Raw genomic sequence first — 13,463 nt, forward strand, 5'->3', positions numbered from 1 at the left:
CTGCTATAAATGCCAGCTGGCCTTTCTGGCTTGCTGCTGTCGGAAACTACTAAGAACTACTTGGCTTACGGTCATTTAACTTCGGGGCTCCATATAAATTCAATAAAATGCTCCACTTAGCTGAAACTGTCATCTACGGTAATGGCTCATATAATGGGAGCTCAGCCTGTGGTTATATATTAACTGACTTGCTTCCACCAGCCCTGCTTATCAAATAATCAGCTGCATGTAACTAATGCGAGGTTTGATGCTCAGACAGACTGAACAAATACAGAATTTTTTAAAATGAAAATAAATGGACTTCTCACTTTCTTACAGTGGGTAAAACAAACTAATATGCTGCTTTACAGGTGGACTTTGTAACTGTGAAAACAAGCTAGCACCTCATACTCCTCATTCCATCTGTACTCAAGAATAATTTTCCGGGAACAGACATTACTGCGAAACTCCACAGGTTGAGAGGAGTCGTGTTACAATTCTTTGACCCTCAACCAATGCAAAGAAAAGAGTGTCGTATGTATAGGTTAGGTTGCCTCATATTTAATACTCCAGCATCAAGCATATGAGCCTCCACAAACTAACCTGAGACGTTCATATCAAATAAATATCTCATCAAAAGACTTTTTCTCCTTAGTTTTATGAAATTCATAGGTCAAATTCTACTGTTAGTACATGTGAATGTGTAAAGTAGTGTGCCTGCATATACAGTACGCAGAGAGGGAGACGTATCAATGTGGTTACTGATATTGTATTTGGTTTATGTTCAGTTTATATGCTTTAAGTGTTTTAAGTCACGTAAGATACGGGTATGAATGAGGTCACAGAGACAAGCAGACGAATTCTCCATCCGAGGAAAACAAATACATTTATGAGTGATGATGAAACGGCACTAATTGTTTGAATAAATGGTGCCCTTGAAATAGTAGCACGGGGTTGAGTTGTTCTGTTATACAATTTCTTGCTGATGTCGGTAATCTTGCACCTTGTATTTCACACCCCAAACTACTAGGGGGCAGCATACGGCCAGAATGTTGCAGTATCCACCCTAATTTGCAATAACCAAGGAAACATTAACTTCTTTAGAGTGATATTTAGAGTCCAAAGGTCACATGACAGCTATTGGGGGATCGGGGAAATGAATTTGCACTTTATGAAATACGAATCTATGCTGAGATATTCATATATAATATAAGAGGCAAGAAAATACATCAAAAAAGAGGTGTGTCCTAACCCTCAGCTCGAGCAGTACTGCCTGGTACGGATTTGGAGTCCCTAGGGTCACAAGATCTGTAAGCTATTACAAAAATAATACAATCACTTTTGTACTACATGTAAACATATTGTGCACTGAAAAATTAAATAAATAAAACAGGCAATAAAATGTACTAAAAAGAGGTGTGTGTCCTGCACTTAATCTCAATGATTAGTATCTGGCGCTGATTTGGAGTCCCTAAATCACATGACATGGAAGCTACTGAAAAAAGACTTACATTTCAGCAGATGACAAGAGCATTTTGGCAGAAAATATCCATATAAATTTTACAGTCCGTGAAATACATCTTCTGCTCATGGTTACAGAAATAAAAAGTACAAGCTTTAATCACACACTAAAGAACTTGCACAGCCACATCAAGCTTCCTCATTAGGATTATTTCATAGTCTCCTTGATTCCCCCTCCTGATACTTTGATTGCACTGCCAGGATAAATCTGATCATTTTTGCAGATATGAGAAAACGTCACACACACTGAGGAGGCAGGGAATCAAACAAGTTGACTCTTGCAAAGTCATTCACACGCGCACGCACACGCACACACACACACACACACACACACACACAAACAAAAGGGGAAAAACTTCAGAAAACACTTAACTGCTCAGCACCCTCCCAGGACTGTCCCAAAATAAGTTCAGAGCATCCTCAAATGAATGTTTTCTTATTTTCTACAGTACCATTCAATCAACTGCATTCGATTTTGATTCCATAACGCTAATCTTTAACAAAAGTTCACTAAAGACATGTATCATGTTGACCAGGTCTAGACCACACTCCGGTACGAGTTCATACATGTCTTTGCCAATAAATTTGTGTGATGCTGGTGAATTTTCATAAAAGCGCCTCTGTAGACATGCAAAAGAGGAGCTGAAAAATCAATGTCAATTACTGCATTACATCTAAACTTAATGACAAGTTCGGTGGTTTCATAGAAAATAGGCATTTTTGTAAATTTAGATGAACCAAATGGATTTTGTTTCCCGGTCCACCTTAAATGAATTTCCATTGTGCCATTGTTACAGCTGTTTGTGAAGCAACTTCCGATGACAACATCCATGGCATTTCCCAAATTTTCTTGATTCATGTCATTCCTAGAGTGCAGACTTCCTTTAGAAATCTGTGATTCTACTGCAAGAGTATCCAACAATCACCCCGACTCAGACTCAGAGCCTCCCGTCCAGCGGGCTTGGCATCACATACGCGTTATTAGTTTGCGGTGGGCAGAGAAGGTGACGGTTACAGGTTTCCATTGAATCAGTTCGTCCAGGTCAATGGTCCTGTTACAGTAGTTGGTGTTGAGCAATGCTGATTCCAGCGTAGGTTCCATGTTTTAAAGTGTTACTTAGGCGAGACCGAGCCATACCCTTGGTTTTGACAAACTGAATTTACATGGATCCTGTTAGTTTGCAGGGTGGCGTCTCAAGGCCCAGCAGTCATGAAGAATGACGAACAACTTTTCCAGCCTCCCAAGAGTCAGACTGAAGAATCATTCAGTGTAAAACAGCTGCACATCTTTTGTAGGGATCCTCTTCTCGTTGAAAGCAACTAGGATTCTTGGACTAAATAAAGCAAGACGGTAAAATGTAATTAGCTCGTTCACCTCTTGCTGTTTACAAAGCCACACGCAGCAAGTCTGAACGGAGACAACCTCCAGCACCTGTACCACAGAATCAAACACATATATTTTACAATGTAGCTGTGTGCCGAACAACAGGCATGACTGGAGGCATAAACCGACTGACAAAATAACAAAAACCCACACAGAGTTACTGCCCTGCCCTCTATTAGGGAGCACAATGTGTGTGTAAGGGGATCTTAATGAAGGACTCCCCTGAGGCAAAGCCTGACGCCTCCACTGAGGATGTGTACTGTTAGAGCTCATTAAATGAACATGAGTACTACCACTGACATGACAGGGGCGTGTGAGTGTGTGTGCGCGCCCGCCTCAGTTACGATACCAGATTTAGCCGTTAGTCATGCAAACCACGTCTCTTTGCACCTATTTATTGAGCGTGCCACACCACGTTGTTCCATTAGCGTGTTGAAAGAAGTTATTATTAGGCAATCGGATTTTAAGAGCATTTGAAATACATTTTTATCTTTACTTTTACAAATATTGCTAATGACTCATACAATAAAATCAGTTCTCAATAAATTTCCATTATGGTTAATTCATTTAGCATTTCAGTTGACATTACTAGAGAAGTCAAACAAGTAAGAGTTTTTTTTCCCCCTGTTGTGCCTGAGAGGGATTTTTTGGAGCACGTCATCCTTCCATCCACATTGCGGGCGGCATCTATGCTTGCTTTATGCAAATGTAGGTTTATGAAATACACAGCCTAACAGATCTGCCAAGGTAAATAACAGCACTCAGTAATACCAGAGCCTGTCCACATTTATGCTTATAATAGGTTCACTATGACAACCAATTTGAACCTGAAAGCATCACAACAGACATTATAGTCAGCTACAAGTTTCCCAACTACTGCACAATTCTCATGAAACAACAGCATCCATTTCTTTGTTGGATCAAATCTCCACAACAAACAATAAATAAAGTGAACAGGGAAAAAAAGTTGACATGTGCAAATTTACAATACAGAACTTTGTGCTCAGGTTACTGATTTCTGTATGAAATTACTGGAGAACTACTGTAGTTTGTCTGCACTGCTCAGGCACCCTCGCTCTGTCCTCGCTCGGTCATCAAAACAGAATGCATGTTAATCCGGCGCCTTTCAGCTGTTATCACTTTAACAGCTGTTATTATCACTATTGGATTATCAGTTTTGTCATTATGAGCTCTATCAGATGTGAAAAAACCCAACACAATGGTTATCTGCCACTGAAAAGCACCCATCAGCTGACCACTCGGGTGTTCCTGAAGCAATCCGCCACTGGAAACCACTTGCATGGGGTTAATGATGTCATCACAGACTTCTTGCAAAATTTAGATGGCAGAATAATGACGAATGAGGGGTGGGAGAATGGAGGGGTGGGAGAATGGAGGGGTGAACCCGACTGAATGGATGACATATGTGGGACAGGAAAATCTTAGATGAAGCAGGTGTGAGTATGAAAATAGTATATGTGATGCAGCAGTGCCCCCTTGTGGAACAAAATGGAAGTGTTGTAATTTCTGCTGCACTGTTTTTATTTCAAAGGGAAATTACCACTTGTTTTATGAATACAGATACGGTATATAACAAATTAATGGACATTTTCCAGAAAGAAACATATACATATGTAGATGTGATGAAATTAGCACTTAGAGGTGAAATGAACGCCAAGAAAAGGATATTACACAAGATCCGCATATTTTAGTTTCGTGTACACTGCTCTGCATTAGTTGACAAGTGTGAGTTTGTATTGAGGTTGTGTGTGTGTGTGTGTGTGTGTGTGTGTGTCTGAAAGATGTGGGGACTGACCTCTCGACCCTTGTGTGTGACCAGAGCTGCCAGCGGTTTGGCATAGAAGCGGCTGAAGCTGAATCCCAGGCAGCCGTACATGCTGTTAGCAGTCAGCTTCAAAGCCTTCTGACGGATGTCATACTGACAGGCAGAAACAGATGGGAAAAAAATAATTATATACTTCAGTTCATGTAGAACTTTCAAAACAGAGCACTGGTCTATTCAAATGTGTTAATATGAGATTTGGCAGAGTACTGCGCTATATTTTGAAGTCAAACAGCTGAATCTGAAAACAAGACCAGGATAGAGATGTGACTGACTGGCTGACACCAGCAAAGGTCTCTATTAGGGTGGCAGGATCCAACTCGCGAGTACAAAAATCTCAGTAGATATTTGGCAGGACTGCTTGTACTACAGAGTACTGTGTAAGCTATGCAGAAAATCAGAGCTGGACTCTCGCATGTTGACATGATTAGTGCTCTTCTGCAAGTGCATTTTGTGTGGAGGTTCAAAACAAATAACTAAGCGAACCGATCATAATTCATTTTACAATTACAATCACTTTCAATACTGTTACTACGAGGTGAAATCACACATTGCCCACCCACTGTTTTTGTATTTAGAGTAGAAGTTCTTGATGATCCATTCAAAATACGTGGAGTTTGGACAGAAGGACAGCGTTCAGAGGAGGAAAGAAAGAGGTATTACTTGTCACGACTCAGTTTACTACTCTGAAGGAGGAAAACCTGGCAAACAATAAATAAAATCCAAGCAACTTATGAGAATGAATCCCCCAAGATTGTAATTGCGTGTGTGTGTGTGTGTGTGTGTGTGTGTGTGTGTGTGTACCTGCAGGTAGAGGTCCGGGTTGATGTCTGGTTGTTTCATCAGCTGTTTAACTTGACGACGCCGTTCCACCAGCTTTCTGATTTCCTTAGGCAGAATTCCCATTTCCAGGTCTGAGTCTGGAATCTCAGGAATCTCCTCTGGCTCATCCTCCTGTTACCATGGGAACAAAATACAGAAGTGAGCTTGGAACCTGAATATTTAACAATTCAAATCTCTGGATCTAAAAAAAAGAAGAAGTGTGAGTGTTTTACCCAATTTTTTTAAATCGACGTAGCTAACATGCGCATGCACACCCACACACCTGATTTTTCTTGCGCGTGTTGTGAGCCTCCCGTGTGACGGTGGTGAAGCAGATGTTGAACTCCTGGATGATTGATGGATACAGACTGTTGAAGTCCAGCAGCAGCACAAACTTGTCGTAGAAACCTAAAGAGGTGCAGAGGGACCTTATAAAAACTCTGACAATCATACGGAAGAAAACTTGAAAAGCAAAAACCACACATACCAACTTTAGGATCCAGTACCAGACCTCCAGCGTAGGCCGCCTTCTTCTTCCGCTTGCCTTTCCCTGCTTCCATATCTTCCTCTCCCTCCACCTGGGATAGTTAGAAGAGGATTTGATAAACGATTACCCATCACCAAGAGAGTAAACATTGTGTATGTGAGAGTCCTCACCATCTCTAGCTGAGTCTTTTTGAAGGACGGTTTGTCGGGGACGATGTAGTTCTTGTCGTGGAAGGCGTGAAGCAGCAAGAACTCATTCCTCTCGGAGCGACCGCCCATTAGAGTACGAGACTGCAGAGAGGCAACAGTCAGACCAGAAACAATATCGCGCCAATAAAAACAGACAGGAATTACAAATTGAACAGACTTGAAGGAAGACGGTGGTATTTCGGGGCCGTGTCCACTTCAGTATTGCTAGCATGGAGAGCTTTGGAGAGACACTTCGGTTGCTATGATACAGAAACTCAGCGGAGGTAGAAATCCGAGGAAAGCGGAGTACATTTATGGCTTGAGAGCTCCCCCATTTTTGTAGTTCAGCATGTACACATGAAGGATATGATGCTTGGTCTTTATGGTATTTGTGTCACCCTTCCTGACAGTGATGAGCATTGAGTTTTACCCGTAGCTGAACAGTTTTTAAGTTTTGGCAAACCTTAAAAAAAAAGGGGGGGGGGGGTAGCATAGCAAAAAAACAATGTAATCTCAGTGCGGTGGATTAAAAAGATACACTAGTTTAAGCAAACAGAAGCTCCAAATACTTTGATCCAACTTCAGTTTGTACTCCCCCACTCGGGTGTACATATATGGCTTTTCATCTCCTCCAGACACTCCTGGTTGATCGATACATTTTTAACTGTACACATTGCCTCAAAAAAAAAAAAAAAGAGAAAGAAAAAGAAGGCTCTAAATCTCTTTCCTCCATTCACAACAGATCAAATCTGGCTTTTGTCTGTTTTGTTTCTGGCTTCAATTTCAGTGAACAAAAAAGCCGGGGAGGGGGGAGGTGAAAGTCGGTAATTTAAAAAAAAAAAAAAAAAAAAAAAACAACCTCAATGATTTTCTATCCCTGAGGGCTTTTGTCAAGTGTGTTTGAACTAGTCTTTAGTTGGTAGCGCAAACACTTTTGATATCTTCCTGATTAGTTTATGCAAATCATCGGCACGTTTTTGTTATTTGCATTTATGTTTACATACGTATTTATATTAATGCTGTGGTTGTAAACGGGTGGTGGAGAAGGGTTACCATGACATTTCCAGCGATGTTGGTGATCTGCAGGGCCAGCGGCAGCACGTTAAGCTCACACATGATTTGCAGGATCAGCTTAGCGTCGGTCCACGTCAACTCCAGCAGGTAGAGAAGGTGAGGAGAGTCACTAACACACACACACACGCAGACACACACACTTAAGAATGTGTAGTTTTTTCCACAACTGATGCATGCAAAACAATCTGAATATGTAGAAGGCATTTCTCTCTATTAAATATAAACATTGAAGAATTTAAATTTACAGAGAAAACCCCTATCTGACCGAAAATAAGTCAAATTGTAGATACTTCCACCTAAAATACAAACACGCAAACACTCGTCTCTTATCAGAAATCGAAATATTCAAAGAAAATATCCAAACTAATACAACACACCTGTAGAGATTCTTGATGTTTTCTGACGGGATGGTGACTCGCTCCGTCTTCAGCACCTGAGCGGTCAGTTCGGTCAGGTGGTAGCTTTTACAGCGAATCAGCTCCTTGGCTGAAATCTCAACGTCACACACCAGGCGACCACAGGTGGCACTTTTCTCTGCAAAGGCACTGCGACCCTGAACCCATCCATGTCAAACAAATGGGTATGAGAGTGGATGAGTGCAGCACTCGAAGGTGCAGTTAAAAGGGTGGGGGGTTCTTACCCCTAATTTAGGCATATTGGCCCTCCTGAGGCGTCCGACCTTCGACCAGTGGGGAACTTTGCAGAAGTTGATTCGTTGCAGAAGCACTTCTAGGTCAAACCCAAAAATGTCGTGACCCTTCAGAGAACAAACGAGGAGACAAAGGAGTTAGCTTAAAGCTACCTGACAAAATCGAGGGCTGCCGGCGTAGTTTCAACAGGTAAAATCATTTTAATTTCAAACAAATAAACATGGAAAAAATAATAATCTTTCGACTCACCACGAGGACATCAGGATCAATCTTGTGCATCTTGGCCAGGAAGAAGCCAAGCAGCGTCCGCTCTGTTGCAGCTATCTCCACTTTTCCGTTCTAATAGAAGCAACCGGTCACAGCGTGAATGCGTGAGACCGCCCAAGTGCCATCAAGCAAGGTCCTGAATCTGAATACTCACCTTCTTTTTCACGACGTCTTTGAAGTCATACGGGTAGATACAGTCAGCCGGTTTACTGACCACTGAAAGAAATATTTGTGATTAACACTCAGGCAGGGATTTTTCTTCTTCTTCTTCTTCTTCTTTTTTTTAAACTGGCAAGTCAAAGTATAAATAAATGCATCCATAGGTGCTATGCCTTATATAACTTACCATGGCTGAAAGTTGTTCCATGGGTATGAAAAGATTGTGCGCTCATATTATTGATGTGTGTTATTGTCTGTAATGAGTGGATCCAACAGTACACACAGGAATAACTCACCACAGAAATGGTTCTGATAGGGGGGTCGAGGCGGAGCTTTGTCCATATGGAAGTGGTAGTGGACGAGTGCAGCCAGGGAAACGATCTGTACGAGACATATCATACGGTCACTGACTGTTGCCGTTGGAAACCATACCTCACTGTCATCATCAAATCACAGTTTCTAAAAGATATTTGTTTACAACTTGAGGATAAACAAGTGACGTCAAGCATCTGACCTCGTTGTGATGCGTCTTGGGGTTCTGGACGGTCTTCAAGCTGATGGACATTACAGTGATGGGTGGAGGTGACAAGTCTTTCACCACGGTGACAAGGTCGCTCCTCAGTGCCAGAGCCTCGACCTTACACCAGCTGACTGGCTGGCTGATCAGCTCTAAAACACACACACACACACACACACATACATACACCTGAGATTTCTCTGTCTTATTTCCTTATTCAGACGAGAATGAATTTAGGTTGTTTGCAGCTTAATGGCTAAATTCCAGAAGTTGTGCTTACGAGGGGTCTTGATGTCCAGCCAGCACGGCCCTTTGATCTTCCTGCTGAGGAGGAAATGCTCCAGACTGGAGGTGTTGGTTCCAAAAACATGTGAAAATGTCGCCCCCGTGAGGTCCGAAGGCAGAGCAGGGAACTCAGCCTGAAACGCAACAATCGCAGAGGCGATTAATGTTCAGTCAAGATCTTTTTTTATCTAATCAAAAAGAATAAGATCTGTTTTCACTCACAGAATATCTGACTTCCAGGTATTCACACTGTGTTGCAACATCAGGAATTTCAAAGGCATAGTTCTTCTCCACTTTCTGTTAAAAAAAAACAAACAGATAAATACGTCAAGACTTTCCACATTTTCCAAAATATCCAAATCTTGATTTATAAAACCAGGGAGGTACCTTAGACTTGAACTTCATGATCTTGAACTTCTCAGAGAGCTCATTGAACTCCTGGTAGACGTCCATCATCCCCACCGGTGTGTCTGACACCTCCCCGGTTTTGGGGTTAACTTTCTGTTGTTCAAAACACAACCAGTTCCAAAAAAGTTTGTGAAAACCTACAATGACTTCAGGGAATGCTGAATTTATAAATGTGAAGATCGTTCACCCTGGTTATTAATTTTCCAGCTTGGTGGACACTTACGAATTCACGAGGCAGCATGTACAAGGTCCGCTCGATGTTCTTGACGGAGACGCAGCAGCTGACGTGAGACTTGGCCGACTCGATCCACACCTTCCCAAACAGGTAAACCACACCTGGGCAACAGTGAAGCAGACATCAGGGCCTGATGTAGGAATCTTCCTTTAGAGTTCAAAGGGAACGGATTCCCTCCTCCAGGTGTAAATGTGCTGTACCTCGTTGGTTATAGGGGTCTTCAAAAGCATCCAACCAATAGAATCTGAAGACCTGCTCACCGTCAGCTCCCTCCACCAGCGGGAGCTGACTGGAGTCCACCTGAACCTCTGCTGGAGCCTCGCTGACTTCACCCTCCTCCTCTTGTCCCCAAGAGCTTTCCTTCTGGCTGGATTAAGAGAAGGAAAGAGACGTGAACATACTCACTCTTCTGAAAAAAAAAAAAAAAAAGATTCTGCCTTTTTCAACTCAAAATGAATTCAAAAACTAACAGACGATCACACATGCAAACATTGGAATCAAATTCTCGAACAATCTCACATGAATAAGGGGTCCTGAGGCTCCACTTTAACTGCAGCCACTGATGCCACGTTAGAATTCGACTCTGCATCGTCTCCAACAGCAGGTTTGGTCTCTTGCGACGCGACCTCCATTGGCTCATCAAAGTCCATCCCGTCGAGCGCCACTGAGGAACACACGATCATACAAGTGTGTTTCTAGAACGGGGCAAAACTTAGCTTTACAAGTGTTCCTCTGTCTTACCTCCCTCTTCTTCAAATTCCTCCACCTGTGGAACCTCTTTTTCCACGCGAGGCGCATGAGTGGAGGGAGGAGAGCTGGCAGCTGATCTGGGGCTCGGGTCAGAAGGTTGTAACCGGATCCCTTTGGCCTTTAACCCCGTATCTACATTTGACTCCTGGCATCATAAAAGGACAGAGTGACACACATTTTTCACATCCATGAATTACATTGGCTTTTTGATACCAATGAGTAAATACCCTCGAGAAATGACAAGCTACGTGGTTTGATACAACAAAAATAAATATTGAAGTCATTGATATGAACTAAAAGAGAGGCCTCGAAATTGCTGGTTTCACGCTCCATGAGTTTTTAAACTGGTCAATAATATAGCTGACAGAAAGTAACCTTTGGTGTATGGGGTTTGATGGAGAATGGATTCATTGGCGAGCCGATGGACTTCCTTTTCTTCAGAATGACCGGCGGAGGAATCAGATGACTCGGTTTCTGGGAGGACAGAACCAGACGTATATCAAAAAGTAAGTCCAGTCCAAGATTTGACACTTGAAGACACAAGGAGGGGAAGACAAGACGCTAAAGACTGCCATAGGTTTGAACAGCTCACAGGTTTAATTCTTGACTTATTATCGGCTAAAACAACAGGGCAGGAACCATTGAAGACGGTTAAAGACCGACCTCTGAGTGGAGGTCCTGTAGAATATCTCCTAACAGGTCGTCTTTGGACAAGTCCACATCTTTCTGTAAGAAACAAAGTTACATTTTTGATCAGTGAAGGGGCAAGAAAAACAGGTGTATTCTTGTATTTGTAGTGCGAGACTGTAAACACTGCTAACACCGAGGCACCTCTGCAGGTTTCTTGACGTTGTGATTCATGAAGAGGCTTTTTATGCTGTTGGGCTTCGCCACAGCTGCCTTTTTCACACTTTTCTTCAAATCGGCTCCTTTAGCGTTCCCTTTTCCCCCTGACACAAAGGACATTATACGCACTCATTACAAAACAAACATGTACACATCATCCTGTAAACATTATCTGTATGATGTGATATTGCACCTTTTCTTTGCTCGACCACGTCGTCATCTAAATCGTCATCAAAGATTTCTCTCCCGTCCTCTACGTATCCTATTCCATCTGAGAGAGGAGAAGCGTGTCAGGATGTAAACACACGCACCTCAACATCACGGCTTCTCCGGTACTGAGACTGGAACTTACCATCGTCAATAATCCAGTCGTCCTCTTGCCTGTCTCGCACCATTTTTGAGTATTGTTCCTCATCCACCTCTTCGTACACACTGCTGACCTCCTCCACCTGAGAGACAAGAGCATTGGTTGACAAATCCTGATATTTAAGAATCTAGAACCAGCAAAGGTTTGGTATTTATACTTGTAAAACGCTTAAATTAGTAATGGTATCAGGTCCAGTTTAGGAGCATGATTGCTTTATGGCTGTTTCAACATGAATGGAGTTGTTGCTGACACTGATAAGACCTTACATCTGGATATCAATCAATCAAATCCACAATCCATAACGTAGATTTCAGTAGACATGTCCTACCTCATATTTGACCTTCTCCCCCCTCTTGGCTTTCTTGAGCTGCTCCAGCGCAGACTTCCTCCCCACCTTCTCCCTCTTCTCCCGTCTGGAGCGAGACCTGGCCAGACCACATTCATCCTCTAAAATAAACACACACACACACACACCAACATGACGACGCAGCTACAGGTACAGTATAGTGGCAGTTGGCTTGCCATCCTTATCCCGGCAAACACCGAGCGTGTCAAATGTACACACATCTTTAAGCAACTAACAAGACATGCTGGTGTGTTAGTTATCAAAGCGGGTTGTTACAGAAATGCGAGTCGCTAAATAAAATCAATGGACGAAGCAAAATCTAAATTCAAGTTACTTTTTAGCTTAAAATTGTCGTAAACTGTAATCTTACAGACGCACATAGTGGCCTTTAGCCTGTCCAGTTGTGTGCTAACTACTGTGTTAGCTAACTCCCCTGCTTCCCTATGCTAACGCTAACTTGCGAGCAACAAAACGCACCGCCGCCCGGTGTGTCCATGTCCTTGTCTGGGTTGGAGACCGGAGCCATAGCATTAACTTTTGCTCCTTTGCTCTCTGACAACTGCTTGTAGCAGAAGCAGGTCAACACAATAATAAGATAGTCCGCGCCAAATCGCCTTCCCGGGGAAAGTCATATGTAGGAAGTGATGTCACCGAGCTTCCATCCAATAAAATGACGCGCTGATTTTTTTCTGTCCACAGGGTGGCAGTGTCATAAAATGTAACCAGGCCCGTGTCATACAGTAAGAATTTACCAAGCAAAATCAATTGAAAGACTGTCTGACCTTCATCGATAATAACAGTTCAATTCACATAACAGTTCTATCATAGTGAATTTACTCGAATAATTCGGTTCATCATATGATACGATGACGTCTTTACATCCCAACCTGTTTTCTGTGTATCCTGACCAAACTCGTTTCCATAGCGACCAAACGGACTTTGGAGGGCACAATAGATTCCTGTCCTAGATTGGGGCCGCAGAGACACTGCAATCCATCCAACAATGAAAACAAAAAGGTGTTTTGTTTTACATCCCAACAGTCCACTTTGGCTTTTCATGCCGTATTAATTCGGCATTTTTTATTCATATTGCTGTATACTCTCATGTTTTTTTTCTCCCTTTGACAGCCTGTTAGTTCATCCAGAGGCGGCTGCTTTGACGCCTCTATGCTATACCCCCCCCCCCACCCCCCAAAAAAAGTCTCAGCACAATAAATTTCATTTGTACTTTGAACCAGAGCTGATCGCATATTCGGACCCAGGACTTCTCCAGCTGACGGTTTGGCACTGTCATCCCGGGTAGACTTGGCTGTCATCGCTCTGCTGCCAGCCCCC

At 42.6% G+C, this 13,463-nt stretch overlaps 1 protein-coding gene across 2 annotated transcripts in view; it reads right to left on the minus strand.

Moving 5' to 3' along the window:
- Positions 1 to 13,445, minus strand: part of pola1 (polymerase (DNA directed), alpha 1) — a 54,450-nt gene extending 41,005 nt beyond the window's left edge. Inside the window, exons 1-27 of one of the 2 annotated variants that reach the window (XM_086192000.1) lie at positions 13,357 to 13,445; positions 13,016 to 13,114; positions 12,111 to 12,229; positions 11,768 to 11,864; positions 11,609 to 11,686; positions 11,401 to 11,519; positions 11,233 to 11,295; positions 10,945 to 11,043; positions 10,561 to 10,714; positions 10,339 to 10,483; positions 10,020 to 10,186; positions 9,808 to 9,920; positions 9,564 to 9,677; positions 9,399 to 9,473; positions 9,172 to 9,310; positions 8,889 to 9,043; positions 8,671 to 8,755; positions 8,370 to 8,431; positions 8,198 to 8,287; positions 7,939 to 8,055; positions 7,676 to 7,851; positions 7,278 to 7,407; positions 6,207 to 6,326; positions 6,037 to 6,127; positions 5,833 to 5,957; positions 5,532 to 5,681; positions 4,701 to 4,823 (exon numbers count right to left, since the gene is read on the minus strand). In XM_086192000.1, coding sequence (XP_086048126.1) covers positions 4,701 to 4,823; positions 5,532 to 5,681; positions 5,833 to 5,957; positions 6,037 to 6,127; positions 6,207 to 6,326; positions 7,278 to 7,407; positions 7,676 to 7,851; positions 7,939 to 8,055; positions 8,198 to 8,287; positions 8,370 to 8,431; positions 8,671 to 8,755; positions 8,889 to 9,043; positions 9,172 to 9,310; positions 9,399 to 9,473; positions 9,564 to 9,677; positions 9,808 to 9,920; positions 10,020 to 10,186; positions 10,339 to 10,483; positions 10,561 to 10,714; positions 10,945 to 11,043; positions 11,233 to 11,295; positions 11,401 to 11,519; positions 11,609 to 11,686; positions 11,768 to 11,864; positions 12,111 to 12,229; positions 13,016 to 13,114; positions 13,357 to 13,444 — 3,093 coding nt within the window. In that variant the 5' untranslated portion in view covers position 13,445. Of the gene's footprint in view, positions 1 to 4,700; positions 4,824 to 5,531; positions 5,682 to 5,832; positions 5,958 to 6,036; positions 6,128 to 6,206; positions 6,327 to 7,277; positions 7,408 to 7,675; positions 7,852 to 7,938; positions 8,056 to 8,197; positions 8,288 to 8,369; positions 8,432 to 8,670; positions 8,756 to 8,888; positions 9,044 to 9,171; positions 9,311 to 9,398; positions 9,474 to 9,563; positions 9,678 to 9,807; positions 9,921 to 10,019; positions 10,187 to 10,338; positions 10,484 to 10,560; positions 10,715 to 10,944; positions 11,044 to 11,232; positions 11,296 to 11,400; positions 11,520 to 11,608; positions 11,687 to 11,767; positions 11,865 to 12,110; positions 12,230 to 12,605; positions 12,756 to 13,015; positions 13,115 to 13,356 lie in introns of those variants that run through there. The other variant, XM_086192002.1, reaches the window with a different exon arrangement.
- Between the last annotated feature and the right edge of the window lie 18 nt (positions 13,446 to 13,463).

This window comes from Aulostomus chinensis, chromosome 21 (assembly GCF_037954235.1).
Source record: "Aulostomus chinensis isolate RoL2024-O1b breed Wild chromosome 21, RoL_Achi_v1.0, whole genome shotgun sequence".
Taxonomy (NCBI): domain Eukaryota; kingdom Metazoa; phylum Chordata; class Actinopteri; order Syngnathiformes; family Aulostomidae; genus Aulostomus; species Aulostomus chinensis.